General features: G+C 43.7%; 1 protein-coding gene across 1 annotated transcript in view; it reads left to right on the forward strand.

Annotated features, from left to right (window-relative positions):
* Positions 1 to 5636: 5636 nt before the first annotated feature.
* Positions 5637 to 12061, forward strand: part of SYCP2L (synaptonemal complex protein 2 like) — a gene marked incomplete at its 5' end in the record, with an annotated part of 31713 nt that continues 25288 nt past the window's right edge. The window contains 8 exons of the mRNA XM_082236139.1: positions 5637 to 5666; positions 6067 to 6201; positions 6389 to 6512; positions 7057 to 7157; positions 9013 to 9037; positions 10404 to 10489; positions 10595 to 10683; positions 11423 to 11457. Coding sequence (XP_082092265.1) covers positions 5637 to 5666; positions 6067 to 6201; positions 6389 to 6512; positions 7057 to 7157; positions 9013 to 9037; positions 10404 to 10489; positions 10595 to 10683; positions 11423 to 11457 — 625 coding nt within the window. The remainder of the gene's footprint in view (positions 5667 to 6066; positions 6202 to 6388; positions 6513 to 7056; positions 7158 to 9012; positions 9038 to 10403; positions 10490 to 10594; positions 10684 to 11422; positions 11458 to 12061) is intronic.

The raw sequence follows: 12061 nt of genomic DNA on the forward strand, positions 1-12061 counted from the left end.
AAAAAGATACAGCAAAAAGTAAAGATTAATCTGGAGATAAAGATTAACCTTAAGCTGTAAAGAAGGCCATAATTACCTTATATTTACTTTATTTTTTATTTACCAGAATTTATATATACATAATATTCTGTTAGAGGTAAACCTCTATGCGGTTTACCTAACATATAAAATGTGCATTAAAGGCAGATGTTAAAATTTGCCTTCTTTTCTCCAAAATAAAACCAGTAGTTAAAAAAACCACTACAAACTAAAATGTCCTATTAAAATGCACATCATATTTAGACATCTGGGTAGGCTTGCTTAAATAAAGAAGAGTTTAGCAGTGGTAGAGAAGGTGCTTGGCTAAGGACAATGGGCAGGGAGGTGCTGCCAAACTGAAGGATGGAAATCCTTGCAAGTCCCACATTTCCAAGTGGTTGAGCAGGCAATTATGGAGGAAGGTGATCCTCATGTCCCATCTAAGAGGAGGGGAGGGGAATATAAGAGAATCATGCAATTCCTAAGGTCAGGCAGCAAGTTCATGGTTGACGTGGGAGTTGATATAGATGATTTCTGCTCCCAGTTCACCATCCTCACCCATGGCCCAACAGTCCTCAGCAGCTGCTGTGGAGAGGCGGTTAAAGGGCTGCAGTCTCCAAATCCCTACTCAGCCACGAAGCTACTTGAATGCCCCTGGGCCAGTTTCTATTTATCGGACTGGCCTACCTCACAGGACTGCTATTTGCAGCGGGTGGGAGAAATCATGTGAGCAGCTCTGGGCTCCTTGGAGGAGAGGCAGACATAAATAAATACCCCAGCACCTCCCTTTGTAAGGTGCCCATGTCTCTACGCAGCGGTTCTCAAACTGTGGGTCCCCAGATGCTGTTGGACTACAACTTCCATCATCCCTGAGCTCTGACCTTGCTAGCTAGGGGTGATGGGAGGTGTAGTCCAACAACATATGGGGACCCACAGGTTGAGAAAGGCTGCTCTACAGTGATGGCAAAAGAGAACAAACCGAAAGGGATGAAAGTGAGGATGAGAGACGAGACAGGACAGGACAGGAGAGGGAATCAAGGGTGTTGCACAACCTGCCTTAAACAGCGGCGTCCTCGCCTTGCCTTTGCGTTTGGCCGCTGTCCGTCCCTTGTGGTGCTGAAATGAACCCGCTGTTGCCCTTACCCTCTCGAGCTCCGCTTCTGATCTGCTCTCACTCCGCGAAGGGGATCTTTTTTGTCCCCGACCTTCACCCTCCCACATAGCTGTCCTCCGAGGTGTTAAAAGCACGTGGGGGGGGAGGGCGACTCCTCCTTCTCCTTCAGCCCCGGAGCTGAAGGCTCAGGAATCCAGTATTCTCCGCCCCGCACGCACAAAAAATTAATTAAAACAAACAAACAAAAAACCCAAGCCCCTCAATAGGGTGCCGATCCCCAAGGCAGCAAAGGTGTGCTCTGAATGGGAGGCTGCAATGCGAAATCCGCTTACTCAGAAGAAGTCCGTTCGCCTGACTGCAGTTCAGTAACTACTACAATAACTTATAATTTAGGATGATTATCATTACGCATTCCGGCATTTTAGCACTCTCTTCGGCCAAAAACAGCTTCCAAATTGCGCTCCACAAAACCGCGTTGAGCTTCAGCGTCGGCTCAGAACTGCTGAATGGATTTCCAGCGCTGAGTGGATTTTAACTCAGCTGCGCGCTCAACTCGAAGAGGGTGTATAGTTATCTAAGTAGTGATTAGGCTTGCCAACCCGGCGACCTCCAGATGTTTTGGACTAGAACGCCAGATGTTTTGGATGGTGATGGGAGGCACCAGGTTGAGCAAAAGCTGAACTACAGGAAATATTAATTGGAGGTTTTTAAACCGAGGTTGGCTGGCCATCTGTCTGGGATTCTTTAGGTGAGATTCCTGCATTGCAGGGGGCTGGCGCAGATGAGGTCGCTTCCTTGAGGTCCCTTCCAACTCTACAATTCTATTATTCACTGTCCCTGAAATGGTTAGATACAAAGGAGCTTAACAACTACAGCGAAGGCAGCTGGAGTTGGAAGCGACCAAGTACAATCCGAACCACGTCTGCTTAGAAGTAAGTCCTGTTGAATTCCATGGGACTTACTCCCAGTCAGGTAAGGGTAAGTGGAGAAAGGACTGCAGCCTGAATTAGAACATGAATTAGACCATGCACCATGTTGGTTCTCTCATATCCAGTGGTGGAAAACCGGAAGGCTCTGCAAAGTTGTTGTTTGATATCCTTTGCAACGACTCAAGGCAAGCTCTCTTTAATCTTCTAATTTTAATTCTGCAATGTGACAAAATTCCATCACACCGATGGCGGCAGGCAGGGAGAGAGGGGGGGGGGAGCCATTTCTGCACGCTGACAGCGAAAAGTATTGTTCCATAACGATTTTGCATTTTTCCTATGATGTTAGTTGGTTCACAGTTTTTAAACCGATAGGCAGGTAACACATCTTCGAGTTAATTAAACAAACCTCTGCTGTGTTCTATAAGATACAAAAGCCTAGACTCCTGAGCACACTGAATACTTTCCTGCCTTCTCTTTTTTTACTTTCGATTTTGCCTTTTATTCGCCGATGCCATCCTGAAGACATTTAAGCCAGCTCTCTGGCACGTAAAACGACGATCCAATACACAATTACCTGGGAGTAAATCTCATAGAACTCAGTGGGTCTTACCTTTGAGGAGACACGTTAAATAAAGTCAGCGTTTGACGCTCAGCATTGTGCAGGGCACTGGCTGCGATCGTATCCGATGCACACTTACGTGGCAGGTAACGTAGGCGTTATTAATTTCTGCCCTCCAGTTTTGCTAAAATACCCTAAAAACTTTACAAGCTTCTGGGGTATTTTAGCAAACCTGCAGGGCTGAAATTAAAAACGCATTTATTCCGCCGCAGTCTCGATCCCTAAACACACTTGCTAGGGAGTGAGTCCCAATGAAGAAAATGGGATCCACTTCTGAGGGGGGGAAACGCGCGCAGTATTCCGCTACCGCGCATTCTTAAAAGCAGACGACGCGGCTGCGTACATTCAGCGGACTTGGTTCTGCCTAGCACAAACCTCTTGGAAAAGGATCATTCTGTTAATACGGTAAAATATATCACGGGGTATATTCTGCCTTTTATATATATTTTTGATTTTTGTCCCCGAAACAAGCATGCTAAATAAACTCAGCGTAATAGTTGCAACAGAGTTTGTTCTAAAATTATGAACTGCTAGGATCTACTGTATTTTGTTGTGGCCAATAATAAAAGAAATCGCCATCCCTCGACCGTTTGGCAAATATATGACGCCAAACTTTATAGATTTTTGTTCTCCAATAAAAACAATAAAATGCCAGTTATTTTATTTTCGGATTACTGGAACGAGAATCATATTGATAATGTTCTTCCTTTGTCTTTACTTCCCTCGCTTTGCGTTACATTCTTTCAATTTTTTGTGACCAGGATTTATCAATGCTAGACCCGATTTATGAATGTATGTTTTTATTTCATTGGCCGCTTTTCCATCTGTCTGTCTGTTTAAAGCATGAATAAAATAATGACCCTGGAGGCGTGTTTTCTGAAATATGTTCCTAAACATTTTTAAAGGCATAGATTATTGTTTGTTTAATGTTAACCTCCATAGTTATTGTGAAGCAAAACTAAATAAGTGGCACCTGTTGAACTGGTCATGACGCATCCACAACACCGTTTTACATGCGCCGGTTGGTATTTAACTAAGTTTTACTCAAGAGTCAGAGTAGACTCGTTAATGAACATGCATAAAACTTAGTTGACTACCATCCTTTATAGCTACTCTGTAAAAGAGCAGTCCTATACGTCACTGTAGTTTGCTCCAAGGGAAACGGGTATAGGATTGCTAAACCTAAAGCTTACAAGATGGCTATAATGGGCGAAAAATCCGGTTGCGGTAGGCTTATTTTTTGGCAGGATCCTAAGGTCTCAAACACAATGGAACTTCCTTTTGAGCAGACAAGTCTAGACTTGCCCTGTAAACTGCGTTCTTGGTAGTAGTGCCCTCAAGGGAGTATGAAATTCCAATTTTCCTTTGTGACTGGAGATTTTAATCTGCCTTGGATACAGAAAATATTAACCTTTGGGCTTCAATCATATATAGGCACGCCTTCACTTAGGAAGTCATTAAATCCAGTAGGTCTGCGTAAACGTACTGCAAAATCCCTTCTGCGTTTGCAACACCTCCACCGAAGTGACCCTTTAAATCCAGCTCTGTAGGCTCGTCTTCCAGGCAGAATGAAAGGCGCACAACTCTTTCGGGACTCAGCGATCCCGCTTCCTTCCTCTCCCTTTTAAGTCGGGGACAGAAGTAAGACTTCCTAGTCGGCGGGGTTTATAAGGCGTACAGGATTGCAACCGTGGCACGGAACTCCATCTCTTCTCGTTCCTCCTACTTACAAAATAATGTCCCCATCTTAAACGCATAATTGATAAACCAGTCCTAGGTACATATGCGCAGCAGCCGGGAATAAAATCCCCCTGCACCCCCGGAATCAATGCCTACTAGGAAGGGATGCATAGCTTTCCTTTCAGGAAATCGCCTCTTAAAGTAACCCCTCCGACGCAAGGGGGGGGGGGGAGAGTGGATCGGGCTCCGAGCGCGCTCAGCTACCATCAATTCACGCCCTTGGGCGCAGGTGGCAGCATCAGCTGCGCGTGGAACGCGAGTCAGACGCTGCCCGAACGCTTATTAAGGCCGCGCTTGACGCGCGCGCCACTCTCTCCTGGAGGATTTGGAGCCGGCCATGCAGGATCAGGTCGGTGGGCCGCTTGCAGGCCCGCGGGAGGGGCTCTGCTGACTGGTGTAAAGACTGGGTCTCCAGCATAGTGCTCATGACAGTTGGGGTGGCAAGCCTGTTGTGGGCTTTTGTTTGGAGAGTGTGCCCCATGGGCCCTCCTCGCGGGGGATCCTTCTCAAGTACACATGCGTCGGATTAGGCTGACCTGAGATTAACCTCTTGGAGATGCATAGGGTCACCTTGCAAAACGCTCAAGGTGGGGGGGGGGTTACCCAATGAGCCTCAAAGGTCTTTTTTTCTGGGATTTTGGCTGACTTTTCTTGCAAATGGGTGGTGATATTATTTTTTTTTGCTGCTGGGGACACATTGAAAATCTATGCCCCATCTTTTAATCAAATACTACCAGGAGTGGCTTATAGCAGATGAAATACTCTGCAGGAGGAGGAGCTGCTTCTGAACACCAGCTGCTGGAAATCGCAGGAGGGGAGAGAGCTCCTGTTTCTGGGCTTTCCATTGATGCTTTTCTTATGTTCACTTAAAAACAATTATGGCACAAGTTCACTGATGCTCTTTCTTGAGGACATCTCCAGTCTTTTTTGCAGTGATCGACATAAGTACTGGAATTACTGAGGTGGGTGGGGAGGCATTACGGAGAAGGCCATCACCTCCACCTTTCCTAATGGTCTTGGGGTGGGGGCCTAGTGGGCAAAATTGGTGAGTATGAGCAGCTGGGCAACTGAGCTTCCATTAAGGCCCCCCCTGCCATTTCTGCCCACAATTTGAGCTCTGGGGAGATATTTCTAATCAAAATTTGTATGTTTGAAATGATTGTGTGTGTGTCCCCCTCACGTATAGGAAGAAGAGAGTAGAGAAAATGATGGTGACATGCCGGACAGATCTGAATACTATGTAAATATCACCATGTGCACAACATTGTTCAGTCAGCTTAAAATCAGATGTCTTTGTTTTAGAAACACTCATCTTTTCAGCATATTGAGGGCCAAATGAGCCCCACTCACAAAAGCTCACACAAGACTTCCACCATTGTCCTCCCCCCCCCACTCTTCCAAATTGGCTTGTGTGTGTTTCAGGAGAAGCACCAGAGAAGAGTGTAGGGAGAAGAGTGAGGAGCAAGCTAAAATGCTTGTGCTGATGGAGCCATTTCCATAGCGCTATGTTGAATTTCTCACTCTGTTTTCAAAGTTGGTATGGACCAGGAAGTGGATAGACCAGTGGTGGGAAAGCTACCGTAATCTGTCCATAATTGAGACGCTACAATTTATTCCAAAAGTTGTTTCTGCATGTTTTATTCTAGCTAGAGTCATTACTGAGTGATGCCTTCAAGGGAAAAGGATTTCAGAAAATAAAAGAAATAATCCAAGGGAATGATATTTATCCTCAGAAGTACAGCAAGCAACTGTTAAACCAACTGGACAAAGTTCTAAAAAAGGCAAGTAGGAAAAAGCTCCATTGTTTCAGCTACAATTCTGTAGCTTCTTTCTGAAGAGTAAGCCCCACTGAACTCAATGAGGCTCGCTTCTGAGTAGACATTTATAGGACTGCAGTGTTAATCTCTTAAAATTCAGTCCATTGAATTGCTTGTTTATGCAGTAATGCGGGATTTCCCTCCATCCTAGGAACTGGACAAAAACGAGTTCACAAATGTATCTCTATTGTTGAAGTGCATTCAGCAGTATTGTAGAAGTGATCCTCGAGATGGTGTAAATTTGCTTCTTCAGGAGGGATTGATAGCAAAGATAAGTAACCCTATGCGTGAATAGTTGTTTAAGCGCTATGCTGTGTATAAACCATACTAATGCTGCATGAAACAGAAATTTCCTTGTTCTAAGAAATGGTGATCTTAGCCCAGAGCTGACCAAACCAAACTTCTAAATAGCCCTCCTTTCCATTGCGGATTGATTATCTCCCCCCCCGCAACCCCCCCAAACCATTTAATTTTTTTGCAGTCAGTTTGTTTGACCTCATTTTGTTACTTGTGGACAAGGATGACAACCTTCCTTTTTTGTTTTATGCAGCTAGGCATGGTTCTGTGAAGATTTGTGTTATTTAATTGAAAGAATTAATTTGTTTCATAAATTGGGAATAACCTCCATAAGACGGGCAGGCAATATCCATGGGCAGCTTTTATCTTGCTCTTCATCCCTCCCTGTATAATGAAAAAACTCGTGGGTCCCCATAGCTGTATAATTGTCTTCTTTCTCCTAGCTGCATTTCTGTAAGTAGAAAACTAGCTTTGAGACATTCCTTTGACTTTGATTGTGTGCGTCTTGTTTGTTTTACATGGTCATTTGGTTTGAAAGAACCAGAGAATTTCTGAGCCTGATAGAACCAAGTGAAAGTACATTCTTGGTCCACCTTGTTGAAGACTTCTTCGACACTGCCTTGGTAAGTGCACAGAGACAAACGTGCTGTGTTGCGGCCTTTTGGCAACCATATTTGTGCGCCACGAAGCGGCTGGTTATGAACCCCACAAATCTCCCTTTTCCCTGTAGCCATGCCCATTTGTGACCTTTATTTTGAAAAAGTGCTTTTTGGACCTGACCTTTTCCCACATGGACATAGGGATAGGGGAGCCTGTGGCCTGCCGGAATTTGTCAGACTCCAACTCCCATGAGTCCCAACCAGCATAGCCAACGGTCAGGGATGATGGGAGCTGTAGTCCAACAACATCTGGAGGAACAAGTTCCCCAGATCAGCAGTAAGCTAATGCTTTCCTTGTATGTTTATAATTGACCATATGGATGCAGCTTTGTGCAATACTAGGACATCATGGTAATGTGGAAAGCCATCTTGTGAGCCTGTTAAGATGCAAAGATGCATGTGGATGTTGTGCAGACCCTCCAAGTGTTCCTGTTTTCCAGGGACAGTCCTGGATTTACAGAAGCCGTACCAGTTTCTGATTTAATCCCAGATTGTCCCACTTTTCCTTAAGATGTCCTTATTTTAATCAGAGAAATGTTGGAGGGTATGGAGTTTTGTCACACACACACAGAGCCAAAGAGATAAGTAACTATACAACCTTTAGAAGGCATCTGTATGTATAGGGACTTTAAAAAAAAGTTTAATTATGGTTCTATATACGTTGGAAGTTGCCCAGAGTGGCTGGGGTAACCCTGTCGGATGTGCGGGGTATAAATATTATTATTATTATTATTATTATTATTATTATTATTATTATTATTGAATAAGATGTCCCTTTCTTTATTGGAGAAATGTTGGAGGGTGTGGTTGTGCAAGCTAAGGCTGATTTTGATAAATGCTCCCAGTGACAAACTGGACAATGGAAGTTGCTTCTGGGCTTTCAGTGCCCCATGTGCTTGCAGGAACATTATGTTCACTTCCCATATGGTTCATCCGCATTGTAGCAAGTACCCATGCCAGCGCCACAGGGTGGCAATGCTAGTGAGGCCAGCATCCATGACATCTGTGGGACAAATGTGGGATGCTGCTTCAGATTTTCCCGTGAAGACCCAACCATGCAATTTTTGCTGGAAGCTATGTGGGTGGCTCTGTAGGTTAAACCACAGAGCCTAGGACTTGCTGATCAGAAGGTCAGTGGTTCGAATCCCTGCAACGGGGTGAGCTACCATTGCTCGGTCCCTGTTACTACCAACCTAGCAGTTCGAAAGCACGTCAAAGTGCAAGTAGATAAGTAGGTACTGCTCCGGCGGGAAGGTAAACAGCGTTTCCGTGCACTGCTCTGGTTCGCCAGAAGCAGCTTAGTCATCCTGGCCACGTGACCCGGAAGCTGTCTACGGACAAATGCTAGCTCCCTCTGCCTATAGAGCGAGATGAGTGCCGCAACCCCAGAGTGGTCACGACTGGACCTAATGGTCAGGGGTCCCTTTACCTATGTTGTTCAAGGTACATAGCAGTTGGCCCTAACTTGTCATCGTACTACGTACTTTTTTTACAAAACCTGCATGGAAAAATGGGAATGTAGAAAATGCATGTGAAAATCTGTACATGGTTGAAATGCACTGCATGAATGACAATGATAATAATTCAGGACGAGTCTAAAACTCAGTGTTGAGGAGCAGAAACTTGTTCTGTTTGAACCTGGCTGGTATTACGGTTAAGCACACTTTACGATGCTGTGATATATTAGTACTGGTATGTAAGTTTTATAAACTGGGCAGTATTTTGAATGTGCTACATTTTGATGCATGCCAATAAGGTATTACCTTTGAGTTATATCCATTCTGTTTCTCTTCCCATCCCCACAACATCTTGCTTTCAGATTATTGGCAAAAGCAACGCTGAAGGTCAGTCGCTAAATACCTTTATGTATCTGATGATGATTTATTATCAGAGCAGTCCCAAGGCAATATGACAAAAGACAAATACAAAAATTACATTTTTAAAAAAAGAAATGGCGGTTTGAAGTAGAGAGAATTTATGGCTGTTAAATGCATATGATTTGTGACTACAATACTATGCATACCTCTCCAGGAGTAAATCCAATGGAACACATTGAGATTTACTACTGTATAAACATGCAATGTTTTTATTGAGCTTTCTTTCTAAATTGTTTTGAGTCCTTGTGGAGAATAGGAGTAAACAAAAGAAGTGAGGCTGTCAGGTTTATTTAGACTGAATTAGACAACTAATTAATACTTTGGATCAGTGGTTTCCAATTAGCTAAGTACTGAGGAGCCCCTGTTTTTCAAAAGCCATGGACCCCCTAATTTGGAAAATTTTGATATCTCTGTGGTAGTTTTTGTTATGTGAATGGTGCCACGGACCCCCTGGTGTCTGCGGACCACCAGTTGGAAACCACTGTTTAGATCATTCTAGTGGGTCCCCTCCAGTTAATCAGACTGAGAGATTAGGATACTGTTGTCTGTTTCTGATGTTTTGTTTCTGATGCTTTGCTGTAGTAAGGAACTGGAATGGGGGACACACTAGAAATGGATTTTCCTTCTGTTGTCTTCTGTATTGTGAAAGTCACACACACTTCAGTAATGCACAAATATATTTACTGTATTTTTTGCACCATAACACTCACTTTTTTCCTCCTAAAAAGTAAGGGGAAATATCTGTGCGTGTTATGGAGGGAATGCCTACGGGTGGCATGCCTACGGATTTTCCTCCTCTAAAAACTACGTGCGTGTTATGGTCGGGTGCGTGTTATAGAGCGAAAAATACGGTAATTGACTAAAAAGCAAATTATGGATCAGCTAAAAATCTAATCTGTGTACAGCTCTAGTAAAAATGCAGTAGGTATTTAAACTTCTACAATGAGGGAGCAAAAAGCAAACCTGAGTGGTACCTCGGGTTAAGTACTTAATTCGTTCCGGAGGTCCGTTCTTAACCTGAAACTGTTCTTAACCTGAAGCACCACTTTAGCTAATGGGGCCTCCTGCTGCTGCCACGCCACCAGAGCATGATTTCTGTTCTCATCCTGAAGCAAAGTTCTTAACCCAAGGTACTATTTCTGGGTTAGCAGAGTCTGTAACCTGAAGTGTATGTAACCCGAGGTACCACTGTACAATATTACAAAAAGCAGGTCACACTGATTTGGGAAGATTGCTATTCCAATAAGGGAGACTGTGGCACTGCTTTGAAACTTAGAGGTCTTGCTGCCGAACTGGTAACAAATGTGTTTCTCTCCCAACTTCTCTGTTATAGGGAAAAAACAGTTGCTGGAGTCTTTCATACCATATTTAGGACAGCTAGCTGCTGATTCTCATGTGAGCTGTTTCCTCCGACAGGAGGTCAGTTTCAAACAAGGAATATGTGGAATGATTTCTAGGAAGTAAAACAAAGTCGTAGTTACTTATTCTTGTCTTCCTATATTTCTTACACTTCCTGTATCAAAGGCTTTGAGAACCTTAAACACTCTGCTGGATAAGACCGGAAAAGAGGAGAAAAAGAAGTTTGCCGGGTCTGAAGAGATGTGTCTGCTTATGTAAGTATCTTTGTAACCTGTGGGCTTAATCCTTGTGTGTCTTCTGTGCTCTGTTAGGTGCTAGGAAGGAATCTTTCCCCTCTTTCCCAGAATTTCTTATTACTGTATATCTACTTAAGAGAAAGTTTGAATTTTTGCTGAAGTAAATGAGATATTTGCATCCAATAATGTCTTGCATTTGTGCAGTGTGGCTAGCCTATGTGGTCCTGCAGCTGTTTTTGGACTACAACTCTTATTATCCCTGACTCAACTAGACCAAACGCACCACTGGCTACCTAAGAACATAAGACTAGTCTGTTGGACCAGGCCTATGGTCCATCTAGTCCATTAGCCAACCAGATGCCTGTGTGGAGAAAGCAGAACATGAGCACAGGAGCACTCCATAAATAGTCCTGCTTCAGTTACTGCTGGGAAACATATGGAAACAGTTATAAATTTTTGTATACCACAGCACTGTGCCTGTAGCTGAAGATCCATATGACTGTTCAAGTGAAGAACTTCCTTTGATGAATGGTGCATTTGAATATTAGGGAGAAAGGCATTTGGTTGCTGTGGCCCTAAACTGCCACGTTGCTTTGAAAATATTAAATTGGACAGTCTTGGCAAAAGTTCCCTTTCAGTCCACTCCTGTTATGCATGTTTCTTGGTTTTGACTGTTCATACCTTATGTCTAAATATTTAACCCCCAATTGTTTCTCTCTCGCTCTCTAAGGCTTAAAGCTCATTAATGTCGTTTCAGGAAAGAACTTGCAAAAGCAATTCTGGATGTTGGTGGTAAGAAAAACTTAGCATCTTGGTTGGGGCTGGGGAAAGTCCAGGTACCTGTTTTGACGAGGCCTTAGACATCTGGTGCTAAAATCCAAGAATACGGAAACTCCTGTGTAGAGTGGTGCTTTTCAACTGATGTTAGCTGTAAAACTAAGCTGCTGCTTAAGAACTGAGTGAACCACATGTCACCTGATGTCCCAGTGAAATGTCCTTACCAGTTTTTGCCCACTCAGATGATCAGCTGATCATCAGGACTTACAAAGCACTTTTACTTGCCTCACATCTAGTGGCGCAGATGATGCCAGGTGGGCAAAAACAGCCTCATGGGCCAAATGCAAAGACCTGGTAGGCCTGATTAGTCCCAGGGAATGCTAGGGTGAGAGTGTTGTAGCTTCCCTGCCCTCACTAGTTGCTCTAATATCTGATACACCCCATTCTTCTTATTCCTGTATTGTGTTAAAATGTTAAGGGAATACTGACTAGGCATGGGTTAAACTGCTGTCTCTAAAGAACAAGAATTAATCTGAAGCAGCTCTTCTTCAGAAATGCTATGTGCAAACAAGTATTTTGATATGAGTGACATTTTAAGCAGTAGGTTCTTTGGAAAGGT

Source organism: Podarcis vaucheri, assembly GCF_965113315.1.
Source record: "Podarcis vaucheri genome assembly, chromosome: 8".
NCBI classification, from domain to species: domain Eukaryota; kingdom Metazoa; phylum Chordata; class Lepidosauria; order Squamata; family Lacertidae; genus Podarcis; species Podarcis vaucheri.